General features: G+C 42.7%; 1 protein-coding gene across 2 annotated transcripts in view; it reads right to left on the bottom strand.

The window, feature by feature from the left end:
* Positions 1–26,508, bottom strand: part of tmem65 (transmembrane protein 65) — a 59,707-nt gene that overhangs the window by 8,107 nt on the left and 25,092 nt on the right. For both annotated transcript variants that reach the window (XM_051935973.1, XM_028817588.2), the window contains 5 exons: positions 24,037–24,081; positions 20,190–20,257; positions 13,419–13,473; positions 5,901–5,943; positions 5,523–5,628 (listed from right to left, as the gene is read on the bottom strand). In XM_051935973.1, the coding sequence (XP_051791933.1) occupies positions 5,523–5,628; positions 5,901–5,943; positions 13,419–13,473; positions 20,190–20,257; positions 24,037–24,081 (317 nt within the window). The remainder of the gene's footprint in view (positions 1–5,522; positions 5,629–5,900; positions 5,944–13,418; positions 13,474–20,189; positions 20,258–24,036; positions 24,082–26,508) is intronic.

The raw sequence follows: 26,508 nt of genomic DNA, 5'->3' as shown, positions 1-26,508 counted from the left end.
TCATCCCTTGTGTCCGCCCTCCTGGACCCGCCCCTTCCTGTCGTCACTCCAGTTCATTCCCTCAGTTCCGTATCGGACTCGTGTCTGTAAAGACATCTTTTATTTTTATTTTTCGTATAATCGTCAAGGATACAAGTACCCCCCCAAACCTTTTTTTCTGTGTTTTGTCGCCCTATTAACGTTAACATTATACAATGTTATTGACTGTTATACCTGCCTCGCACCCTCCACCTTGCACTGCATTTTTATCACTCTTTAATTAATATTGTTTTTATCAGTATGCTGCTGCTGGAGTATGTGGATTTCCCCTTGGGGATTAATAAAGTATCGATCTATCTATTACAACATGTACAGTACAACAACTACAACGGGAACATCCACGGTGACCTAAAAGTAGCGGCACTGCAGCTCGGCCTTACCAAGCACTGCGAATGAGCCAGCCGTCCTGAGGAGTCACGTCACATAACACAAGCAGGGCACATAAACTATTGGTCAACTCAAAGAGATTTTTTTTGCCTCCTCTTCATATAAAACTGATGGAAAAAATTACGTAAAAAAACAACGAACAAGGAAAAGGTGAAAGACTTCGACATATGAGACTCTCCCCCAACAAGGCCGGATTAAGACGAAATTGGGCCTGATGCTGCAGCGCAAAAAAAAAAAGGCCTATTTTTTCTCGCCATTGGCACATTCGACACTCACCGCACATGCGCACTCAGAACGATCAAGGAGCCTTAATTGCTAGCGACGCAACCAGCCAGCCTTTATTGAACACTAGCAAAATACCCGCGCTTCGCAGCGGCGAAGTACTGCCTTAAAATTTTTATTAAGAAGAAAAGTAAACATTTTTAAACTGTGGGAAAATATAGCAATAATTATTTGTTAAGGATCTGTTTGTATACCACGCTGTCAGTTCGGCCCTCCGGTTGTAATATGACCAAGCCGTGCGCTGAGCTCACTCTTGAGCATGCAGCATTCAGTTGGCCATGTGAAAAGCAATCTTGCCTCAAATCAATGCCAACCTTTTGTAGGGTCTGTCCCTGAGACTTATTAATTGTCATTGCAAAGCAGAGCCTTACTGGAAATTGGAGGCGTTTGAATTGAAATGGGAGATCAGAGGGTATAACGGTAAGGTGACCATCAGTCCCCGTTTTCCGGGGACAGTCCCCTTTTTCGGACAACTGTCCCCACTCAGAAACATGTCCCCGTTTTGTCACTTTTTTGAATGTATCTCATCACCATGATAATTTGAACTCGGCGCGCGTGCGCGGTGTTTTGACGGAGGTTATGCCTTACCGCATCCTGCCACATTGGCGAGAAATCACGTGATAAGCTTTCGCTTTGTACTCTGTAGTGTTTAGAGTCCCTACTCGTGATCTGTTGATTCTAAATCCCCCCCTCTGTAGATTGTAAATCCCCCCCCGCCCCCCGACAGAGCCGGCCTTAGGGCGAAGCGAACGAAGCGACCGTTTCGGGCCCACAGCTGGAGGGGGCCCACTGCGCCCTCGGTATCAGTTTGCTTCGGGCCCGAAATTGTCTAGGGCCGGCTCTGTACGGTTACGGTTGTCAGTGTCAAACGGAAATCATCAAAAAGTGATGGTTGTAGATGCCGGGAAAACGCATTTCTGCAGCTCAGAATGCAGGAAATGGCTTGGCGGACCCCCTAGCTGCAGGGGTCGGGCCCCGTGCCCTCGGTATCAGTTTGCTTCGGGCCCGAAATTGTCTAGGGCCGGCTCTGCCCCCCATGTCCCCGGATTGGCCCCCAAAATTCAGGTCACCTTATCTAACGGGGATGTGAGGAATAAAAACTCTCTCCCCTGAGCCACTGCCAGTAAAAATAGTTGCCTCAATTAGGTTCTTTTGCAGACACGTGACCTGAAGTCTCGTGCCGTTACAAAGTTTCGGTGGCTGTAAGTTTCTCAGTAACATTATTGGTGCCCCCACCTTCAAAATTAGATTATGCTCAGGAGTGCCTGGAGGATTCAGAGTGTGGAGAAACTCTACCGGATAGTGCACTGCGTCTTCCACTTCTACAACTGAATCCACAGACTGATATGTTTTCGGTTGTGTAGGTAGTTCTTGAAGTAAAATGTGGTTTATAGTCGTAGTCGTGTCAGTTCTTGGTGTCAGGATAGCTCTCTCCCTCAACCATGACACGTCATTTTTGTGGAGATTTCGTAGATTGGGGTAAACATTTTGAAGGAGGCGTGGGGATGGGGGAACCAATGCCGCCTCACACGGCGACCGAGCTGCAGACTATGGACATAAGTAGGATTCAGTTAGCGTTGGGAACCCGCATACCAAATTTCTTGAAGATGGGCCCATAAGTAACAAAGACCATTGGAAAGTTCAACATGGTGGCCGACAGTGGCGTCATGCCACCAAAATAAGTACGTACATCGGTTTCAGTTAGTGCAGGGAAGCCGCCCTACCAAATTTTGTGAAGATTGGGCCATAAATAAGAAAGTTTGACATGGCGAACGTTGTCGACCGTTATGACCGTTACGCGTAGAATGTTGAAATGAAACCTGCTTAACTTTTGTAAGTAGGCTGTAAGGAATGTGCCTGACAAATTTCAGTCTTCTACCTACACGGGAAGTTGGAGAGTTAGTGATGAGTGAGTCAGTGAGTGAGGGCTTTGCCTTTATTAGTATTGATGAATAATAATAACGACGTAGTATCGTAACAACTCAAGATTAACATCAGACTATGTAACATCAACATTCAATAGCAATTGTCTGAAAAGTGCACTTAATGCAGAAAACCTAACAATGAAATACACTAAATTTCGCAATTCTCTTACGAAACAGAGTAAGAAAAAATGAATTTGCAGAGACATTGGGTCAAAGTGACTCAGTTCAGGCACTTGAGGGTATAAATTTGTCCACAATTTAAATTTCATAATAGACCAGAATCCTGCTGAGGATTTAAAAAATTCTAAACATTCATGCTTTTAGGTTTACCTTTACAGATAACCATTTAAATAGCCATCGATTTTTACTGTACAATAACTTTCAAGGTGAAAAATTTACTACGTGGCACTTACCAAACAATAATAATAAAGTGGCAAGAATCCCCAAGATATTGCAAAAAACGCAGCTAAATTACTAAGTAAACTGTTTAACGTAAAATCGATAGCATTACCTTGAAATCTTCGGTTAACAATAAACACAACAACGTTATAGTTACGTCACGGCACAAAGAACAATAGTAACTGTATAATCAGTAACGCTGTGTCTAGGCGTCTGAAAGTCGGACTCCAAATTTCATTCTAAGAATTATTTTGAGGTTAATATATCCATCCATCCATTGTCTCCCGCTTATCCGAGGTCGGGTCGCGATAGCAAAGGAAAACTGTTCAGCTTCCGGAAAATTCTCGTCTGTTTTCATCTGGGCCTATTTCAGGAATGGGCCTAATGCTGCAGCATCAATAGCACCCACCTTAATCCGGCCATGCCCCTGTGGAATGGAATTTAAAATCTATTGCTAGCTTCTGTATGAAAATCTGCATGTTCTCTGTGTGGCTAGGTATTATTACAACAGATAAATAAGCATGCTTACATAGAGTAGGGCTGCCAGTGTGGAATGAAGTTTTTGGCTACACCCGAGCTTGTCTCAGCAGTGTCTGGTTATCGTCCAATTAAGATGCCAAACGTATGACAAGTTTTCTGATAAGCTTAATTAAAAATATAAGAAAAGATTAGAATTTCTGCTTTCCGTTGTAATCAAACAAATTGTGTAAGAATGTTCTGTGACCTTTGGATGAAACTGAGCTTATTTTTTTTCTAACCGCTTCTTTGAAGATCTCTGTTATAAAAATGCAACTCACCCCCCTATGATGGGGCTTTTGCACTTCAGAGAGTCAGTGAGAAAAAAAGCTGACAGGCTCTGTAAGGCAAGGACCCCTCTGCTCATCAAGAATGGTAAAGAATAAAAGAACTCTGCTTATCTGAATTGGTGTCTGCCTGCTGTTGTCTAGACCTTTCATCCACACCCCCAAGAATATGCAGTGCCAAGATTAGGGAAGACATTGTCGTTACTCCATATATCAGACACGTCATCGATGGCAAGCAGCTCAAAAGATCTGCAGTGGAATGAAGCCATTACTCTTTGTGTTTCTTTCGGCACTTGACATCTTGCGGACACCTTTTTGACTTTGATTCCTGGTTAGTGTTTTGCGCTCCGTCCATCGTGATCGTGTTTTGACTTAACGTGCTACATCTTTTCTAATTACAAACTTTCACAGGTTTAACAGGTACACACGTGCCTTTCCAATCACTTCAGTTCTGATCAAATCCTCAACATGTCCCTGGGAGAATTCAAGCACGGTGGCGCAGTGGGTAGTGCTGCTGCCTCGCAGTTAGGAGACCTGTGGTTCGCTTCCCGGGTCCTCCCTGCGTGGAGAGTTTGCATGTTCTCCCCGTGTTTGAGTGGGTTTCCTCCCAGAGTCCAAAGACATGCAGGTCAGGTGCATTGGTGGTCCTAAATTGTCCCTAATGTGTGCTTTGTGTGTGTGTGTCCTGCGGTGGGCTGGCACCCTGCCCGGGGTTTGTTCCTGCCTTACACCCTGTGCTGGCTGGGATTGGCTCCAGCAGACCCCCGTGACCCAGTAGTTAGGATATAGTGGGTTAGATAATGGCTGGATGGATGGTTTTGACCCGGCGTGGCCCTAATTATGATTCTCATGTCGTGGTTATTGTCTCTCGTCTTTTCTTGCCTCTCTGAAGTCACATGTTCTGTGTGTTGTAAGGCATAAAACGAATGGAATAAAGAATCCAACAAAGACGAAATCCAGCTCATTGGGCATTTCTCCAGGATTGGTAGCACTGCCCCTCTGAATTTAGGATGGGGGGTAACTACCCAATATGCAACCATAAACTGCACCCTATGGGGAGTCCAGAAAAATGTCCAAAGGAGTTGAGGATGGCCACAACTGCATTACTGATTATTTATGTTTATCGTAATAATAAAAATATTAATAGTAATTCTCTGCATTTACTGTATATAGATAGATAAAACTTTGTCTCCAAGGGGAAATTTGGGCTTTTTTAGCACTTTTACAACCATTAATGTAGAGCAACACGTGGATGATGCAACAGCAGCCATTTTGCACCAGTGTGCTCTGCACACATTAGCTGTTAGGTGGTGAAGGGCTGAGAGAAATAGCCAGTTAGAGACAGGGGGTGATTAGGCTGTGGTGGGCAACTTAGCCAGGACATTGGGGTACACCCTACTCTTTACAAAGGATGCCCAAGGATCTTTAATGAGATGGTTTTACATCTCATCTGAAAGACGGCGCCATTTTAACAGCACAGTGTCCCCGTCACTACACTGGGAGATTGGGGACCACAAACAGAGTAAGAGCCCCCTGCTGGCCTCACCAACACCACTTCCAGAGGTAACCCAAGCTTTTCCTAGATGATCTTCCATGCAAGTACAGGCCGGGTTGGAACATCATAGGCAATAATGAAATACAGTACCACCAAAAAAAAAAAAATAAATACCCGCCATCCCTTACTCACCATATTGGCACTTAACCGAGTCTGCCACATGTCCGCTTGCTTCGGAGTGAGATCTGGGATCTGTAAGCCAAATCTTGAGGCTATTGCTTCAACATACCCTGCAAGTCTTAACACAAAAATGAAGTCTTAGAATTTTATAGTGACGTTCAGTTATAGACGTTTCTGTGTGTCTGTGTTTAGTCCTCCATAAAAGATGGACACGAGTCCGCTTCTGGTTTCGGGACTAAAGCTACTTTGACCTACAGACAACACTGCATTGGTTCTTCACTACTTGTTCTTTCTTTTGCAATGCTCAAAAAAGTGAAAGTACTAAAAGTTCATAAAAACCAATCCCCTCTAATCAAATAGAACCAAAATGTCACCATCAGTCCTGCTTACCCGAGTCCGGCGAGATCCGACACAAGGTTTCCCAGAGCAGCAGCTGTAAAGAACAAAGCAGACAGATTGTGGCATGACATTTGAACATTTGAACAATCGAGACGAGAACAGGCCATTCAGCCCACCAGAGCTCGCCAGTCCTCTCCACTTATTTCTTCCAAATAAACATCAAGTTGAGTTTTGAAAGTCCCTAAAGTCTAACTGTCCACCACACTACTTGGTCGCTTATTCCAAGTGTCTGTCGTTCTTTGTGTGAAGAAAAACTTCCTAATGTTTGTGTGAAATTTACCTTCACAAGTTTCCAGCTGTGTCCCCGTGTTCTTGATGATCTCATTTTAAAGTCACCGTCTCGATCCACTGGACTAATTCCCTTCATAATTTGAGGCACTTCAGTCAGGACTCCTCTTCATCTCCTTAAGGCTCAGCTCTTTTAATCTTTCCTCATAACTCATCCCCTGTAGCCCTGAATCAGCCCAGTTGCTCTTCTCTGGACCTTCTCCGGTGCTGCTTTGTCCTTTTTGTAGCCTGGAGACCAAAACTGCACACAAGACTCCAGATGAGGTCTCACCAGTGTGTTATAAAGCTTCAGCAGAACCTTCTTGGACTTCTGTACACATCAGGGCGCTATATAACCTGACATTCTGTTTGCCTTCTTAATGGATTCTATACACTGTCTGCCAGATGATAGCGTAGAGTCCACTACGACTCCTAAATCTTCCTTATAGGGTGGACTTTCGATTTTCAGACCCTTCATTGTGTATCCAGATCTAAACCTGGAGACCAACACTGCGCCCAGGACTCCAGATGAGGCCTCACCAGTGTGTTATACAGCTGGAGCAGAACCTCCTGTGACTTGTACTCCACACATCAAGGCGCTATATAACCTGACATTCTGTTTGCCTTCTGAACACTGTCTGGCAGATGATAGCATAGAGTCCACTACGACTCCTAAACTCTTCTCATAAGGTGGACTCTCGATTTTCTGACCACCCATTGTGTATTCAAACCTCACATTTTTACTTCCTACGTGTAATTCTTTACATTTACTGACATTAAATTCCATCTGCCCAAGTCCTACATCCCCACTTTTTAAATGGCTGCACGATGAGACAATCCCACGGCACACACATAGGGCTTCATCTTTCTCACTTGTACTCCCTTCGCACGGTCATTATGTTCTTTTATACCACAGCCATCCAGAATGTTCCATCACTCCTCTGACACTGGAAAAAAAAAAAAAATTCAAGCCCACTGGAGCCGGATCCTATTCTGGCAGCCCAGGGCACGAGGCAGGAGTTCACTCTGAGTAGATGACCGGTCACTTGTACAGTCTGTGCCATGTTTGGAGGAGACCAGAATACCCACACGGACACGGGAAGTGAACATGTGAGCCCCACACAGGCAGGCACCAAGCCAAATGGAACCCGAGTCCATGGAGATTTTCAGCAGCAGAGCTAAATGCTGTGCCGCCGCCAAGACCTCTTCAAAGCAAACAGCAGGAGTTCAAAATGTACAAAAACTCACACAGTCCGTCGAAAACACAAACGGCAGCAGCTGATCGAAAAGTACAAACGGGACGAAATATCAAACCTGAGACTGCAACCTGAGACAGAGATACGAAAGGCACTATATAACATATAGAGTGACGTGAAAATGCAATTGTATAGTACATGAACATGAAAAACAAAGGCAATAAAAGGGGCTCTAATAGATAAACAGAGACAAAATCACTATATAATGAATATAAAAGGTGCTGTAATAGATGGAGATGAAAAGTCACTATAAGTGGATATGAAAGATACTAAATAACTGATTAATAAATACAGTGCATCCGGAAAGTATTCACAGCGCATCACTTTTTCCACATTTTGTTATGTTACAGCCTTGTTCCAAAATGGATTAAATTCATTTTTTTCCTCAGAATTCTACACACAACACCCCATAATGACAACGTGAAAAAAGTTTACTTGAGATTTTTGCAATTAAAAATAAAAACACTGAGAAATCCCATGTCCATAAGTATTCACAGCCTTTGCCATCAAGCTCAAAATTGAGCTCAGGTGCCTCCTGTTTCCTCTGATCATCCTTGAGATGTTTCTGCAGCTTCATTGGAGTCCACCTGTGGTAAATTCAGTTGACTGGACATGATTTGGAAAGGCACACACCTGTCTATAGAAGGTCCCACAGTTGACAGTTCATGTCAGAGCACAAACCAAGCATGAAGTCAAAGGAATTGTCTGTAGACCTCCGAGACAGGATTGTCTTGAGGCACAAATCTGGGGAAGGTTACAGAAAAATTTCTGCTGCTTTGAAGGTCCCAATGAGCACAGTGGCCTCCATCATCCATAAGTGGAAGAAGTTCAAAACCACCAGGACTCTTCCTAGAGCTGGCCGGCCATCTAAACTGAGCGATGAGGGGAGAAGGGCCTTAGTCAGGGAGGTGACCAAGAACCCGATGGTCACTCTGTCAGAGCTCCAGAGGTCCTCTGTGGAGAGAGGAGAACCTTCCAGAAGGACAACCATCTCTGCAGCAATCCACCAATCAGGCCTGTATGGTAGAGTGGCCAGACGGAAGCCACTCCTTAGTAAAAGGCACATGGCAGCCCGCCTGGAGTTTGCCAAAAGGCACCTGAAGGACTCTCAGACAATGAGAAAGAAAATTCTCTGGTCTGATGAGACAAAGATTGAACTCTTTGGTGTGAATGCCAGGCGTCACGTTTGGAGGAAACCAGGCACCGCTCATCACCAGGCCAATACCATCCCTACAGTGAAGCATGGTGGTGGCAGCATCATGCTGTGGGGACTGGGAGACTAGTCAGGATAAAGGGAAAGATGACTGCAGCAATGTACAGAGACATCCTGGATGAAAACCTGCTCCAGAGCGCTCTTGACCTCAGACTGGGGCGACGGTTCATCTTTCAGCAGGACAACGACCCTAAGCACACAGCCAAGATATCAAAGGAGTGGCTTCAGGACAACTCTGTGAATGTCCTTGAGTGGCCCAGCCAGAGCCCAGACTTGAATCTGATTGAACATCTCTGGAGAGATCTTAAAATGGCTGTGCACCGACGCTTCCCATCCAACCTGATGGAGCTTGAGAGGTGCTGCAAAGAGGAATGGGCCAAACTGGCCAAGGATAGGTGTGCCAAGCTTGTGGCATCATATTCAACAAGACTTGAGGCTGGAATTGCTGCCAAAGGGGCATCGACAAAGTATTGAGCAAAGGCTGTGAATACTTATGGACATGGGATTTCTCAGTTTTTTATTTTTAATAAATTTGGAAAAACCTCATGTAAACTTTTTTCACGTTGTCATTATGGGGTGTTGTGTGTAGAATTCTGAGGAAAAAAATGAATTGAATCCATTTTGGAACGAGGCTGTAACATAACAAAATGTGGAAAAAGTGATGAAGCGCTGGGAATACTTTCTAGATGCACTGTAGATATGAAAGGTACTATATAACAGGTAGATACAACTGATAGATAAAAAGATAATACAAAAGGTGTAATAATATATCAAGATGAATGGCATTATAGTAAGTTGATATAAAAAGGCACCATATAATATTTAGAATGATGTGAAAGGTACTATATAATACATGAATATGAAAAACACTGGATATAAAAGGAACTAAAATGTACAAACAGCAGTGGAAGGCACAATAACAAAAATATGGCAAAACTATATATAATAGGTATGAAATGCACAGATAGGTAGATAGAAATGAAAGGTGCTACACTATATAGAGATGAAAGGTACCATGTAACAGATTGGTAAATAGATATGAAAGGCACTATATCTCAGATTGAGAAATAAATAGATAAGAAAGGCATGATATAATAGACAGACAGACTGAATGATGATCAGAAAGGCACTATATAATTCATAGATGTGAAAGGTACTATATAAATGATCAATTTAAAAAAACTGTACAACAGATACATATAAAAGTGCTATAATATATGCATAGAGATGAAAGGCACTATAATTGATAGACTGATATGAATGGTAGCATAAAAAAAAGAAAATATGAATGACACCATATAATAGATAGATAAATATGAAAGGGGCCATTGGACAGATAAATACATTAAATATGTTAACAGACAGGTAGGTAGGAAAGGCACAACATAATACCGGTAGGTAGAAAAGTTATTAAAGACTGATAGATATCTAAGCTTATCAAAGGCACTATATAATACACAGACATGAAAGATGCGATATATCAGATAAATATGAAAGTCACTGTATTATAGATAACTAGATGTGAAGGGTGCTATATAATAGGTACATAGGTATGAAAGCCACAATTTGATAGATGAATGTGAAATACACTATATAACAGATTAATAAACAGGGAGGTAAATATGAAAGGCATACGGGACCTCAGCGCACCCCTCGTCCCCCTCAAAGGGCCCAAGGCCCACCTCTTCAAGATCATTTACTGGAACGAGTGAGTGACCCTCAACATGTGCCTCCCTCATGAAGTTTACATCAATTAACAGTTCATAACGCGAGTCCCCCAGGGACATTTTGCACTCCATTTGATCTTTTTGTCCATTCATAATTTATGCAGTAGTTGGGCTTATGGACTAAACACGGCCGGCATGCAACATCTGACAAAGTTGACAGGCATCCATTTTTTATCTGATTTTCTCTGAGCGCCAGTGACGAGAATATTGGCTGTTGACAGGACACCACTCGACCTCCATGACGATAACGGTGAGCGGGAACATCACTGGCACAGACCTTCTCAGAGTAATTGAAGTGCTACAGTTGGCAGAGGAGCTCTCAGCTGATGAACAATCACTGTGTTGGCACATTTGTGGTTTCTGTTTCTGTCAGGTCTCTACAGAGGCTAGGATTTTTTATTTTAATATTATTTTATTAAATACTTGACTGATGCCATTATCCAAGGTGACTTACACTATCAGCGACACATTACAGATATTTTTTTACAGTTGAACATCAGGCAGGTTAAGTGCCCCGCTAAGGGGCTCACAGGGGTGGGCATTGAACTGGTAGCCTTGTAGTCAGTCAGTCAGTCATTTTCCAACCTGCTATATCCCAACACAGGGTCACGGGGGTCTGCTGGAGCCAATCCCAGCCAGCACAGGGCGCAAGGCAGGAACAAACCCCAGGCAGGGCGCCAGCCCACCACAGGGCACACACACACACCAAGCACACACTAGGGACAATTTTAGGATTGCCAATGCCTTGTAGTTTAAAGCCAAATACCTTGGTCATAGCATCACTGAATTGAAGTATGCCAGAAGATCAGGCCTGCATGGTGGTAGTAAGTAGGAAGAAGGGCACCAAACTGGCACATGCAAAGGCACAGCCCAACATCATTAGATCCCCAGGGCAGACACAGACATCTTGGACATGCCGGTGAGGGCAGAGGGGAAGTACGTTGGGTCTATGCCAGAACCCCTATGTACGGTATGAACTTGTAATGATGTGTTGGTATCACTTGATGATAAAAATTCCTAACTTCACTATCATTTTGATCCATGGACAGGAGCAGCAGCTCAGCTAAGGGGGGCAGTGGCCCCAAATGCAATGACAGCCCTTGGGAATTCGGAAAAACAGCAAGACATGAATAATAGAACCCCCCCCCCCCCCCCCCCCCCCCAAATAGGATACATCCTACTGTCAGGTGACGAAGTTGGTAGGCAAACATTCCAAGGTAGAGAAGTCACTTAAAGTAAGGAAGACAGTAAGGTAGTCACAGTGCTGTGAAGATGTAGTTGCCCCCATCCCAATATCCTATGATTTTGCATATTTTGCAGAATGAGTGGCCTCCAATCTTCACCCTGAAGGTCATACGCTAGACTATAGCGTACACATTACACTAAAATTTTGACTTCGGTATCGATACTGGGTTTCAAGCCTCAATACCAGCACCACACTGGTTCAGAAGTAAATAACGGATAGCTCCAAAATGTTGACTTTGGTATTGTTACTAACTTTTGGACCTCAGTACCGGTGCCAAAACAAATCCTAAGCAAATAATGGTCATTGCTGGGGTACAAAACCTTACTGTTAACCTTCGCCATAATTCTTCCATCACACAGCAACTCTTGATACCTTCATCCAATTGTTCCATCCACACTGGACTCTATGGGTGATCTCTGCATCTAATTCTCCATTTCGGGCTACCCCAGATCCTAGATATTTAAACCTATCCGATCTTTTCAATAACTTTTCCCCGACTCCTGATCATCATTAAACCTCAGATATTCCGTCTTCTTCCTCTTTAGCTTCAATCCTCCATCTTCCAAAGTCCTTCTCCATTCTTCCAACTTCCTCTCCACTTCCTCCATTTCAGTTACAAAGTTGTCACCAGGGGGGACTAGTCATTTGTCCCATGAGTGAACACATCCATAACCAGATCTAAGAAGTAAGGACTTTATCCATCCACCTCCAAATGGGCCTCCCTTGCTTTCTCTTCCTCTCGTTCCTCCGTTCCTATCACTCTTTTGCCCACACATTCCTTGTCTCATCACGTCTGTACCACTTCTGCTTACTTTCCTGTTCTTTCTTAGATGTCTCTTCAGCTTTTGTTGTCCTGCTGGTGGTCTCATTTCTTACTCTGTTCTTTTTTTTTTATAACTCCACACATCCATCTGAACATTTGCTCTTCTGCAACATCCAATGTCGTCCCCTGAGTGCCATTTCCTGCCCTGCCCCAGGTCTCAATTTCAAACATCATAGCTGGTCTTGCTATGGACTTCAAAACCTTACCTTAAACCTTCTCCTTAATTCTATGATCACACAACACTCCTGATACCTTTCTCCAATTGTTCCACCCGTACTGCATTCTGTGGGTTATCTCAGCATCTAATTCTCCATTTTGGGCTACCACTGATCCCAGACACAGTATTTAAACTTCTCCACTCTTTGCAATGGCTCTCCATACAAGCAAATTTCTGAAACCTGCTAATCATACACCTCATATATTTGGTCTTCTTCCAGTTTATCTTTTGTCTTCTCTCTTCCAAAGATCTTCTCCATTCTTCCAACTTCATCTCCACTTCCTCTTTTCTGGTGCTACACAACATAAGGTCATCAGTTAATAAAGTCTGCACCAGGGGGATCGGTCTTTTATCCCACAACTGAACACATCCATAACCAGGGGCAAGAGGTAAGGACTTGAAGAAGATTCTTGGTACTGACCTCCTCTAACTTGGATCTTATCAGTTATCCTAGTACTACTTGTAACCTGAGTCCTCACTCCCTCGTACGTATCATGAACAATCTTTCCACACTTCTGTGGTCCTCCTTTCTCTCCCCATGCACCTCCAGACATCTTGACGTGGCACCTTCTCCAGATCAGTAAACAGCCATTCTGGTTTCCTCAATGCACCTCAATCAGCCTCAGAAAGTGAAGGGAAGTACAAAACACAAGCACAGACCAAAAAGACCCAGATCTTAAGACCAACACTGCATACAGAAAGGTCCACAGCTCATACTGAACATGACTGGCATGGAATGAAATTCAACTCTCTGACTTACCTGCCATGGTGGAAATTCCAAAGATGACTCCAATTGACAGTTCGATTTGGGTGCCCTGAAATAAAAGAACGAGACACATAAAGATGGATGTCACAAAGAGTGTCCAGAGTAGAGTCTTCTGGTCCTTGAGGGCACATTGATCAGGTCATTAGGAAATGAGGAGAAGGGGAGGACAGAGTTCAACTGATGTCTGTCAAAACCTGAAGACGCAGCATCTCAGAAATGTCACTTCTACTTTGAGAGAACTGATCGATTTATTTATCAAATACACGGAGAATTTGACAATTTACATGAAGTCGCTTAGCTCAAGTCAGGGTTATGGTGTCGTAATTCACGTGTGTTTTCAGTTCTTCCATGATTTTGTACTGTGCAGCTTCGGTTTTCTTATCATTTCGTTTTGTTATTTCCCATCTCGTTCTTTGTTTACGACACAAAAGGAGCCGTCTCCTGACCACGATTGTCACATTGGATCCACCAGGGTATTTAAACTATGGCGGCAGTTCCATCCTACTGCATCCCTCGGTTAGATTCAATTCTCCTAAACAATTTGAGCGATCGCTAGCTTCAAACAAGGAGGCCCAAGGTTCAGGTTCAGTTTTGTTTGCCTAATCGTTTTTGCCTTTTCGCTATTGACCTGGATACTCTCTTAAGCTCACGTCATCATCTCCTGGTTCTTTTCTCTTCTCACAGTAACGTTTAGATAGGGCGTCTTATTATATATGGGTTCTAAAGCATGTCTTGGTGGAATCTGGTTCAAGGGAAGAAAGGGGATACAGTGGAACCTTAATTCGTTCCGGAAACGAGCTTGTAATTCAAAGCACTCATATATATAAAAGCGAATTTCCCCATAAGAAATAATGGAAACTCAGATGATTCGTTCTACAACACAAAACTATTCATATAAAAATGATTAATACAAAATATTAAGTAAAAATACATCAAACAAATTAACCCGCACTTTACCTTTGAAAAGAATCGTGGCTGGTGTGAGGGAGACGAGACAGTTATTGTGCAGGGCGACTTTCTAAATAACGCAATCCCTGCTATCTGTCGGCTCACTGGAATCTTCTGTTTTTGCGACTTTAACAAGGAACCGATCCAATAACCGTTGCTTTTGCCTGAAGAGTCACTACACTTGGACACAAAATTTTTAAAATGCTTTACGCACTGTAAGGTTTCTAAACTCTTTTGGGATTTCCTGGGATGACATGCGGAAGAGCGTCCCAAAGCAACTGCAAGGCTCCCAGCGCTGTGGCAGTTCGTTGAAAAAGTGAATCAGAAAAGATCACGGAGATGGTATAAGCGCCTGCCATTGATGGGTGATACAAGGAACATTAGAAATGCGCAGGGCACAGGATTACGTGGCCACTAACCTATACCCCCAAAACCCTGCCTGACTGCTGTTTCTGTGTATAGGAGAGCGGCAGATCCACTACAATAAATAACCGCGCTGTTCCTGTTTCAAGCTGAATAAAGCTGGTGTCGCTAAAGTACTGAGACTCAGCCTCGTGTTTTGGGGTGCAAGACGGGGACTCATACGTCACAGCATGCACGCACACACGTTGTCACCATGCTATAGTAAACAGTATATGCTCATATGGATATTGACTATATGAGTGAGGCACGCCAACTGAGACCGAGAACGGGAGATGATTACCCACAATCCCGCAGCGAGAGAGAGAGAAGAACCATCAGGTCAGTTGTGATCACGTGACACTCGGCAGACGATACTCGTATTGCAAGACCTCGCTCGTTTATCAAGCCAAAATTTATTACAAATTTTAGCTCGTCTTGAAAAACACTCGCAATCCAAGGTTCCACTGTACTTCATATGTGTAATACAGTGGCGCCTCGGTTTGCGAGTGTAATTCGTTCCGGAAACATCCTTGTAATCCAAAGCACTCGTACATCAAAGTGAATTTCTCCATAAGAAATAATGGAATTTTCAGATGATTCGTTCCACAACCCAAAACTATTCATATACAAATGATAAATACAAATTATAAAGTAAAAATACATAAAACAAATTAACCTGCACTTTACCTTTGAAAAGAATCATGGCTGGTGTGACGGAGTTTCTAAACTCTTGGGATTCCCCCCACAATGGGACGACACGTGGAAGAGCATCCCGAAGCAACCACAGGCTCCAAGCGCTGTAGCAGTTCGCCATAAAAGCGAATCCGAAAAGATTGCAGAGATGCTATAAGTGCCTGCCACTGATGGGTGATACAAGGAACATTAGAAATGCGCAGGGCAGAAGATTACGTGGCCACTAACCTGCATGCCTGACTGCTGTCTGTGTATAGGAGAGCGGCAGATCCACTACAATAAATAACTGGGCTGTTCCTGTTTCAAGCTGAATAAAGCTGGTGTCGCTAAAGTACTAAAACTCGACTTCGTGTTTTGGGGTGCAAGAGAGAGACTCACGCATTACAACACACACACAGACACACACGTGGTCACCATGCTATAGTAAACAGTATACGTGCGTACAGATGTTGACTATACGCCGACTGAGACCGAGCACGGGAGACGATTACCCACAATCCCGCAATGAAAGAGAGAGAGAGCGTGAGTGAACCACCATCGGCTCAGTTGTGATCACGTGACGCTCGGCAGACAAAGCGTATACGGACTATTCGTATTGCAAGACCTCACACGTTTATCAAGTCAAAATGTATTCAAAGTTTTAGCTCGTCTTGCAAAACACTCGCAATCCAAGGTTTTACTGCACTCACACTACACAAGAAGAAATGTGACAGACTAGAGGAGACCATTCAGTCCATCAAGCCAGTTTGTTTAGCTAATGGCTCCCAACATCTCATCCAAATTCTTCTTAAAGGTGGTCAAGGTTTCTGCTTCAACTCCATGCTCAGTATTTTGTTCCAGATTTGCAGTACTCTTTGAGTAAAGAAGTTCTGTCATATCTTACAGAAAGATACAAAAAAAAAAAAACTTTTTAAAATAAATGACTAACTTCAAGTTCTGTCCAATATTACACAAAGATATGAGAATTTAAATTTTACTGGGAAACTTTCAGGTTGTGTCAAGAATATCCACTTGCAGAGCCAAAGCACCAAACGTCACCGCAGTTACAGACCTGGAAGTGACGGACTTCGTGAAAATGACTTTTGGAAGGTTTTGGAAAAGCCCGGAAAGTAACGTCGGGTCCCGTTACTAGAAGTGGCACCTGCCAGTAGTGACTTACAATAATCAATGCGGGATGTGATAAAAGCATACACAACATAAAAATTAACAGTGTATTTCACAGAAACGATCCATTTTGTTTAGTTTGATGTATGACACGACGTGATGGCACAAACCCTCCGAACTTCACAATGATGCGTATTATTTGGTCTGATGTACCGTTTCTCCTTCTCATTTTTATTGCTTAATTTTTGAATGGGTCCTTAACCCGAAGTTACTTTCCGAGCTTTGTGGAGACCTGCTGAAACCTTCCAAAAGTAATTTTACAAAGTCAGTCCTGAAATGGCGGGGACGTCACTTCCGGGTCTGCAGAAATATCTACTTGGGTCTACAACCATTGACATAGAATTACTAGACGCCGCATGACCAGCAGCATCGTATGGCAACGTCGCCGCCATATTGCGAGTGGCACTGCTGTGGAGTGAAGTAATGAATAATGTGCTGCTTGGGATCGTACAAACCGCTGTACGCTCCACACCAGATCCCGGGGGATTACATTTCATAGGTAAGGCTGAACAATTGTTTTGGCTATACAGTATTTGGCCATTAGAAAATCCCGTTTTATAATCTTAGCACTCAAGGTCACCTTACAATAAAATTAAACAACATTAGTAAAATTAAAACAAGAGAATGATAAATCAAAAAGCAATAATTAGCAAACAAACAAAGATAAGTGGCAAAATTTACAATTGGTATGCAGAACTGCAGATGAGGATCTGAGTGAGCGAGAGGAGTGTAAGTCTGTAGGAGATCAGTGAGGCTATGGAGACATTTAAAATGTTAAGAGTGGTATTGTGTATTGTATTCTGTAGTTAACAGGGAGCCAGTGACGTCGAGTGAGAATCGGTCTAATATGTTCAGTGGATTTAGAAGAGCAGGTTATTATCCTGGCAGCAGAATTTTGAAGAAGTTGTAAGCGATGGATAAGTTTTTGTGGGATGCCAGATAGAATAGCATTACAGTAATCTATACGTGAGGTGACTCGGGCATTAACCGATACTTCAGTACTGTGTTGCGTAAGAACAGGACGTCTAGAAATGTTTCGGAGATGGAAGAAGGCAGTCCGAGAAATGTTACTTATATGGGAGGAATTATTTAATAATAATAATTATTATTTAATAATTGTCATAATTAGTGTATAAATGGATATAAATAATTGCATGTAAACGATTTGTCAAAATCTGTTGTATGTAAACGATACTGTTTTAAACGTTATTGTTTTTTCATTAGAAAACCCAGCTTCCACGTTTACCTGTATTAGTTTAAATGGCACTTTTGCCACTCGCAATATGGCGTACGCGCTGACGTATCCTGTCGACTGGGCAACACAGTGAATGCAGCGTCTATCTATACATGTCTATGTCTGCAACTGCGGTGACGTATGGTGCTGTGGCTCTACAAGTGGATCTACTCGGTTGTGTGCCAGAAACACCAATCTGTCCACAGCATGTGGCTTTACAGGTTACAACGTTCATCCTATGTCTTTCTGCCTTTCAGGAGAGAACGTCTTAACGGATTTAAATCGTTTTTTTTTTTTTTTTTTATAGAATTTCCTTGAACATTGCAGTTGATTTTGCGACTTCTCTCATCGCGCTAAGTATCGTAGGTCGCTTGCGGTGCCAATTTATTTGCACGCATCTGAGAGAGATGCAGCGAACCGAGGCCCTCCTCACTTACATGCCAACCTCGGGGCGGGTACCGTACCTCCGTTTAGCTGGCGAACGACAGAACTACTTAACAGATGTTTTTTTTCTAGAATTTACTTGAACATTCCGGTTGATTTTGCGACGTCACTCACTGCGCTATGTATCATAGTCCGCTTGCAGGAGTGATATATTTACGCAAATTCGAGAGACAGAGGCAGCGGGCCGAGGGGAGAGGGAAGTGTGGCGTCAGGAGTGGGGGAGTCAGGCGGGACCCTCCTCACTCACGCTTTGCTGGCCATACCCGTTTGTTTATTGATTTCTAACGTTTGTCTTGTTTCGCTACTAGGAGGGCAGAGCCGCGGGGGTCAGCTAGTTCTTACTAAATAGAGTTTTAAAAAGTGCGGAAACTTTTTGAACATCCCTCGTACATACAGGAGTCAGGGCGAGGAGGCTGGGATTTGTGCCAGTTTTTTAAATAATGAAAGAAGAAAAAAGTGCTTTGGAATCGAGGACCCCCCCAACCAAAAATAAATCTGTTCGAATGAATTAACGCAATTTGTTTGAACGGATTTAGTTTGAAACTGAATGGATTTGTTTTTTTTTTTTTTTGGGCCTGAAACCAAAATCAATTTCACTTCACAGATGAAGAAACAAGTTAGTTGTCGAGCTGTCTTTACATTTGCCGACATGGTTTACAGATTGCCGACTTTAAAGCAACATCAAGCCTTTTCAGAGCGAAACCACCTCCACGCGAGTGAGGATGATAAACGTCTCGCAATTAACTGTAACGACGTAGACTGCGAGGCTGTTTTATTTATGCCTTGGCACCGTTTGCTCACTCGATTTTAGGCAGCTACGCTAGCTTCATTTGTGGTAGTCTATCCAGTTTGGTAACATGAGACAGCGAATGGATGGACTCTCAAGGCGTGTCTTGATCATTCCAGCTTACATAATATTAAAACAACAATTAAGATATTATCATAGACAGAACGTATCACACACGCCGAAGAGAGAGCAGCTGACATCACTAGGGGGCGCTCCGCTCACAGCCTGTCCTCACATGTATTGGTAATGGGGGGTCCGGACAGAAAGGCTGCGATTATGACGTGGCGTGTTTGCGGCCCAAAGTGCAGATCTGCGGACTGAGATGGTGTGTGTGTGTGACAATCCATAACAGAACATGGAGAAGAGGCCCTTGAATTCTTGTTTCAACGCGTCTCAGCGTTGTCTATGAGAAAGTTTTCACGGAAATGGTTTTAGCATCAATATCCGCAGTACCGCCGCTCCCTATACGCAGAGTACGCAGTTTGCGTAGGGCACCAACTCCCAGGGGGGCACCAACCCAGCTGCTCAAAAAAATCGTTTTTATATATTATAATAATAAATGATTATTAATAATATACATATACAAATAAACAAAAATATAAACGTATATATTGCATTTTACGGTGAACGCAGAGTAGGCTAAGCACACGTGATGACGCGCGCGCCCTCACCTCTGTTACGGCTGCCTAACTAATATTTGGGGGAGGGGGCACAAAAGTAAATTTCTGCTTAGGGCACCCATTTGGCCAGCAGCGGCCCTGAATATCAGAGTAGAACGTTACGAGACATCTGACAATTTGCAACATGAATAATTTGAGATTTTTCTTTTCCTCCCCTTGGATGTGTTTATATTATTTCAACTTTGATTCCCCCTCGTTGAAGCCCACTGTATCAGCAATTGTGTAAAGTCCATTCTCCATGAACACATCCGATTTGTAGCCAATGCTCCACCACACAATGTGTGCTAAATGATCCTTCCTGGGTAGAGAATTCCTATAAATCAACTTACCATACGTACGGTAAACCTGGAAAAGTCAGCAACGTTAATCGCCCCTCACATAAAGCTGTAAATAGTCACAAAAGAGAGTCTCACCGCTGCAATCATGATGGCGTTATCCAAGAAACCAAATCCGACAAACGGTATTGCGTTGTGAAGAAGTACTAAAGGAGAGAGAAAGAGGAGAGAAACAAAATTAGAAACGTGCTTGGATTTAAAGTACGGGGCACAGAACGGGATCCTTTAAGGAGCCCAGCGTATCACAGACTTTTTACAAATAAAACTCAGATTCTCAGAAAAATTCACTGCTGGGGGGGTCGATTGAAAACCGCATGCTGTAAATGACCAAGTCATGTGGTGGGATGTGATTTTGGTGAACCTGACGGAGGAGCTTGTGGGGCTGAATGTACAGGGTGGTCCAGATCTAATTATGCAATTTTCATTACGCTATAACTTATTAAGTTTATTACATAGAGAATTCACAGCACCTGCCCTGCACATTGAGATTTCACTTAAAATTCTTTTTGTTGCCGATAGATGGCAGCACCTGCCCTGCATTCCAAAATGGCGGGGAGACGGTTGTCAGTCGAACAGTTGCATAATTAGATCTGGACCACCCTGATTATCGATTGCTTTAGTGCCGAATGGTGTATTGCCTTTTTAAGCTGCAAATGGAATGCAATGCATTTTATAAAAATACTTGTGATGCACCATCTGTTGGAATGACAAATGCACGTCTTTCTTATATATCACTTGGAATGACAAATGTAATGCATTTTATAAAAATGTTTGTGATGTGACATCTGTTGGAGTGACATTGCAATGCATTTTAGTACTACAGATGATGGACCATCTGTTGGAATGACAAATGCAATGCATATGTCTGTGTTATATGAAATTGGGTATGAGATTCATAAACGCAGTGTTAATGTTTTATAATGCACCATCTGTTGGAATGACAAACACATTTATTTCCAATGTACGGTTTCATTTGGGATTTGTAAATGCAGTGTTAATAATTGTGATGCACCTCCTGTTGGAATGAGAAAATGCAATGTGTCATAACTTAAAGCAGAGCAGACATGTTGCATTTTGCTTAGCTGCTGCTCAGAGCAAATTGCATTTTGATTCAAGAGCAGGCATTAATTGTGCCAAGACTGAATGTAATCACGTGATAATTCAGCGTCAAAAGGTGATCATCCTATTACACATTTTGGGGATCCCTTTAAAAAAAAATCAATTAAGTACTAACAAAATTAAGCATTACTCTTAAAAAACAAAAACTAAAATCCACGATCTTCAATGGACTGCTAAAATCAACACAAAAATAACAAAATCATAGAAATAAACATTTGCTCCTTGTTAGTGACTAGTAGCAGATGCTCCCACTGCAAGCCCAACAGGTGAGGTGAGCCTGGAGAGGCACTGGACACGTGTGCTAAATCAAACGTAATGCCACAATGGACTGCTAGCAGCCCGCCGACCGAGTGCTTTAAGAAGCCAAGCGCCTACCGCAAATAAATAATTCAACTGTCAAATGAGTGTGGTCTTGTTATTTACTTTGAACGGTGCATATTAGATGGAGCTGCAATTCGAGAACCTGAGTAGAAATGCATCAGTGGTGTGTTGCAAGCCGATTTCTCCGCTTACTATGGAGGTGAAAATCGCATTAAGGAGGACTCTTGACTCTACATGGAGAACCTCGGACCTTACGAGGAGTGGCTGGGACTTTACAGCCTTTTATCAAAATTAAATCTACGGCACAACCCTACGATTTGATAATGGTGTGATGTAATAATGGGATTTGTAAAAGCAGTGTTAATGTTTGTCTGTTGGAATGACAAATGCAATGCATTTTATTACTACAAATGTTTATGGTGTACCACGTGTTGTAATGACAAATGCAAGGCATATGTTTTTGTTATATGCCATTTGGTATGAAGTTTGTAAAAGCAGTGTTAATGTTTGTGGTGTGCCATCTGTTGAAATGACAAATGCAATGCATATGTCTTAGTTATATGCTACTTGAAATGGGATTTGTAAAAGCAGTGCTAATGTTTCTGATGCACCATCTGTTGGAATGATAAATGCAATGCATATGTCTCTATTATATGCTATTTGGTACAGGATTTGTAAAAGCAGTGTTAATATTTGTGATGCACCATTTGTTGGATATGACAAATGCATCTCATAGGTCCCTGTTATATGCCATTTGGCATGGGACTCATAAGAGGAGTGTTAATGTTTGTGATGTGCCATCTGTTGGAATGACAACTGCAACACCTAAGTCTCTGTTATATGCTATTTGACAAGGGATCTGTATAACCAGGGTTAATGTTTCTGAGGCCCCATCTGTTGAAATGATAAATGCAATGCATTTTATTACTACAAATGCTTACGATGCACCATCTGTTGGAATGACAAATGCAATGCTTTTTATTACTACAAATGCTTACGATGCACCATCTATTGGAATGACAAATGCAATGCAGACATCTCGGTTATATGCTGTTTGGTACAGGATTTGTAAAAGCAGTGTTAATGTCTGCGATGTGCCATCTATCTATCTATCTATCTGTTGGAATGACACATGCAATGCATTTTAGAAAAATGTGATGCACCATCTGTTGGAATGACAAATGCAACACATAGGTCTCGTTACTTATATGCCATTTGGCATGAGATTCACAAAAGCAGATGTTAATATTTGTGATGTGCCATCTGTTGGAGTGACATATGCAATGCAGTGTATTACTACAAATGTTTGTGATGCGTCATTGTTTGGCACTTGGGGATGTAATAATTGGACGGATGCACAAACAGGCACACAGACACTTATCCTTTATAAAGGTGGGTACCCGGTGAGGGTGGTTAGGCTGAAACTATACTTAAACATTGAGAAGGAGGAAGGTCTTGGAGCTGTGAAGTTCATGGTACTGCTGTGCCACCTTGTGTGCCATGCATTTATTAATTATTACGACAACTAAAGGAATACTCCAAGAAAAGTTTTGTTTTTTTATATCTGTTCCTCACCTCATGTGGTTTGCAGTAATGGGTGAGAAAGAAATGTTATGTCACATTTTCATGGAGAAGAGGGAGCAGCGCTTCTGACAGCACAGGCGTCTACAGTGACTAACAGTGAACAGCAGCGAACAACATCAAAAACGCTAATGAAAAATAATCTAGTGTTACTCATGTGACGTAACCCCCACGTGAAGTTATTTGTTTGCTAAAATATTGTAAAGTGAAATAAAAAACTTTTAAAATCAGAGCAGCGTTAAAAGAGGCAGAGCTCGTGACCACTTAATAAGGGGGAGGGCCGCCGATTCAGGACTTTTGCGCGTTCTGTCATTTTTTGAGCAAAAATAGGGAGACGCTCGTAAAAAACAAAAGAAACAAAGCGAAACCAAACCAAAGCCAAAACGAGAGACGAGAGAATGAACAAGAGACGAATAAATAAACTGCGAATGGGATTTGGAATCCGCAGATCGGACGAGGATTGGCGCTGAGAGCCGTCCTTCACTCCCATCGTGTTGATTACACAGGGGTCACGACCTCAGAGGCCACTCCCCCAGCAACACTGTTATCGGACCTAATGACGGACTTGGCGGCCTTTGAGGACCCAAATCGTGATATTTACTATCTTTGTTCTCCATGAAAATGCAAGATGATTTTTTTTTTCCGGCCAACGCTACACAACATGCGCCGTAAACAACAGATTTAAGGTTTAGAAAAGGAAGGAGCCCATCTTTAATGGGGATATCGGGCATGTGTAGTGGGTAAAGACGCCACAGTTGTTGCCTCAAATGGATTCGGACATCTTGTGTGGATGGGACTTGGATTTGGGATGTCAGATGCCTCATTTTAGTTAAATGTACACACAGCTGGAAGGAATACACATAAAAAAGAAAAATAACATCTCACGTCGATAAAAACATCTTACCATATCTCAACTGAGCAGACGACGGTGGGGCCATTTCAAGTTTCTCTAGAAAAAATAAGAAGGAACCTCGTTAAGTTCTTCATCACACTAAAATGATAATTCTTTTAAATCATAAATAAAATTAAAATACACTATAAGTCTGTGAACGCCCCTCCAAACGACTGAGTTCAGGGGTCTCGTTGTTCACAGGTGCATCAGATCGGCACAAAGCCATGCAATCTCCATTACCAGGTCGCACTGAAGAACTCAGCCACTTGAAACGTGGCACCATCCTCGGTCACCACAAGTCACTGTGTGACATTTCTAGTCTGATGGATCTGCCCCAGAAACGTCTGGGAGCCACCAAGTAGTAGACCACTAAACTCCCAGGACGGGGCCACCGACGGAGATCCAAAAGCTTCTTCTATGGTGGCATCAGACACAGGGGAGAGGAAAAGAGCTGAGATACCCAGAGTGAAAAGCTTCTCCAGAGCGCTCTGGACCTCAGACTGGCCTGAAGGGTCACAAAGCAAAGGGAACGCAGGAGTGGCTTAGGGACAACGTTCTCAAGTGGCCCAGCCAGAGCCTGGACTTGAGCCCAACCAAACATAATAATAATAATTCTTTGCATTTGTGTAGCACTTTTCTCACTACTCAAACATCTCTGAAGAGACCCGACAGTAGCTGTCCACAGATGGTCTCCATCCAACCTGATCAAAAGTTTGAGGGGATCTGCAGAAAAGAAGGGCAGAAACTCCCCAATTCCGGGTGTGGGAAAAATGTCACGTTAAACCCAAGAAGATTCCCAACTGGAATGGCCGTCACAGGGTCTGAATACTCGAGTCAAACTGTCGCGTTTAAGTTCTGTCGCGGATAATTCGGGGCTTGATTTTACCGTCTTGATCATTTCTGGTATTTTATAATGTCAGTCGTATAAGTCGAATGCGGAAAACTCACGCTATTGGTCCAAGAGATCACGAGATGCTAACACCCACCGGAGAGAGTAACCACGGAGCACACGGCCTTGTATTGTGCCTACGTGACCACACGGTAATACCCAAACTACTCCGAAGTGATGTTTGCACCGATTTATGTTTTTTGTACCTCATACACCTTTATCGTAAGAGCGTCCCTTATCTACGATGGAGCGTTCGATCAGAAGAAAATATGAAGCTGGTTTTAAATTAAAAGTCGTTGAAGTAGCGAAAGAAATTGGTAACTGCGCTGCTGCAACAAAGTTCGATGTGTCTGAGAAACAGATGTGAGATTGGAGGAGGCAAGAAGATGTAAAATAAATAAAATAAAAATCTTAAGTGTCGTATTTTTGAACGGGTGTATAAGTTGGGGTCTGATTTTATGATCGAGAAACCCGACTTGTACGCGAGTGTATGCCAGGGGTCTCTAACACGGCGCTCGCCAAAGGGTTAATGAATCCTACATAAATTTGAAAACTTGACTAGTCAAATTAGGGGTGGGCGATTTGTTATATATCAGTATAAGTGTGCATTTCAGTTCAGCTATTAATGTCTGATTATGGCTTGACACCTAGTGATTTGATTGGTAATGCCTAGCTCATTTTGTTAGTTGTTGTTCAATAAAGACGAGAAAGAAGAAGACACGCGCTGTCTGCTTGTCCATTCTTATCAAAGGAAAAGAAAGGCTACGATAGTGTACTGCATTACAAATACATGACACGATTTTTCCAAAGAAATCCTATCACGATCATTTTAACACAAAAATCACGATCCACAATCTGAACTGCAATCTCTCTTTTCAATGCGGCAGACACTTAAGAGAATACCCGGACTCAAACTCATCAAGACCTAAGTGACACTTTATTTTAAATATCAGACAAAGTTGAATTCAATTGTTCGCTAGCTAAGCGGAGTTAAGGCGACGTCCCAAAGCTGGCGAGTGAGTGAGAAGACGGCCCGAATTCGCACGAAGAAGTCGGTACCACGAGCAAACTCTAATACATAGCGAAATGAGAGAAGTCGCAAAATCAACCGGAATGTTCAAGCAGATTCTAGAAAAAAAAAAAACCCGATCTAAATCCGTGAAGTAGTTCTCTCATGAAAAGTGGACAGACAGACATTGGATTTTATAAGAATTTTAAGAAGAAATTGGGCCTGATGCTGCAGCGCAAAAAAAAAAGGCCTATTTTTTCTCGCCATTGGCACATTCGACACTCACCGCACATGCGCACTCAGAACGATCAAGGAGCCTTAACTGCTAGCGACGCAACCAGCCAGCCTTTATTGAACACTAGCAAAATACCCGCGCTTCGCAGCGGCGAAGTACTGCCTTAAAATTGTTATTAAGAAGAAAAGTAAACATTTTTAAACTGAGGGAAAATATACAAATAATTATTTGTTAAGGATCTGTTTGTATACCACGCTGTCAGTCCGGCCCTCCGGTTGTAATATGACCAAGCTGTGCGCTGAGCTCACTCTTGAGCATGCAACGTACAGTTGGCCATGTGAAAAGCAATCT

The sequence above is a fragment of the Erpetoichthys calabaricus genome, chromosome 13 (genome assembly GCF_900747795.2).
Source record: "Erpetoichthys calabaricus chromosome 13, fErpCal1.3, whole genome shotgun sequence".
NCBI classification, from domain to species: Eukaryota; Metazoa; Chordata; class Cladistia; order Polypteriformes; family Polypteridae; genus Erpetoichthys; species Erpetoichthys calabaricus.
The sequence above is the reverse complement of the archived record's forward strand: the minus strand, read 5'-3'. Positions and strand labels throughout refer to the sequence as shown.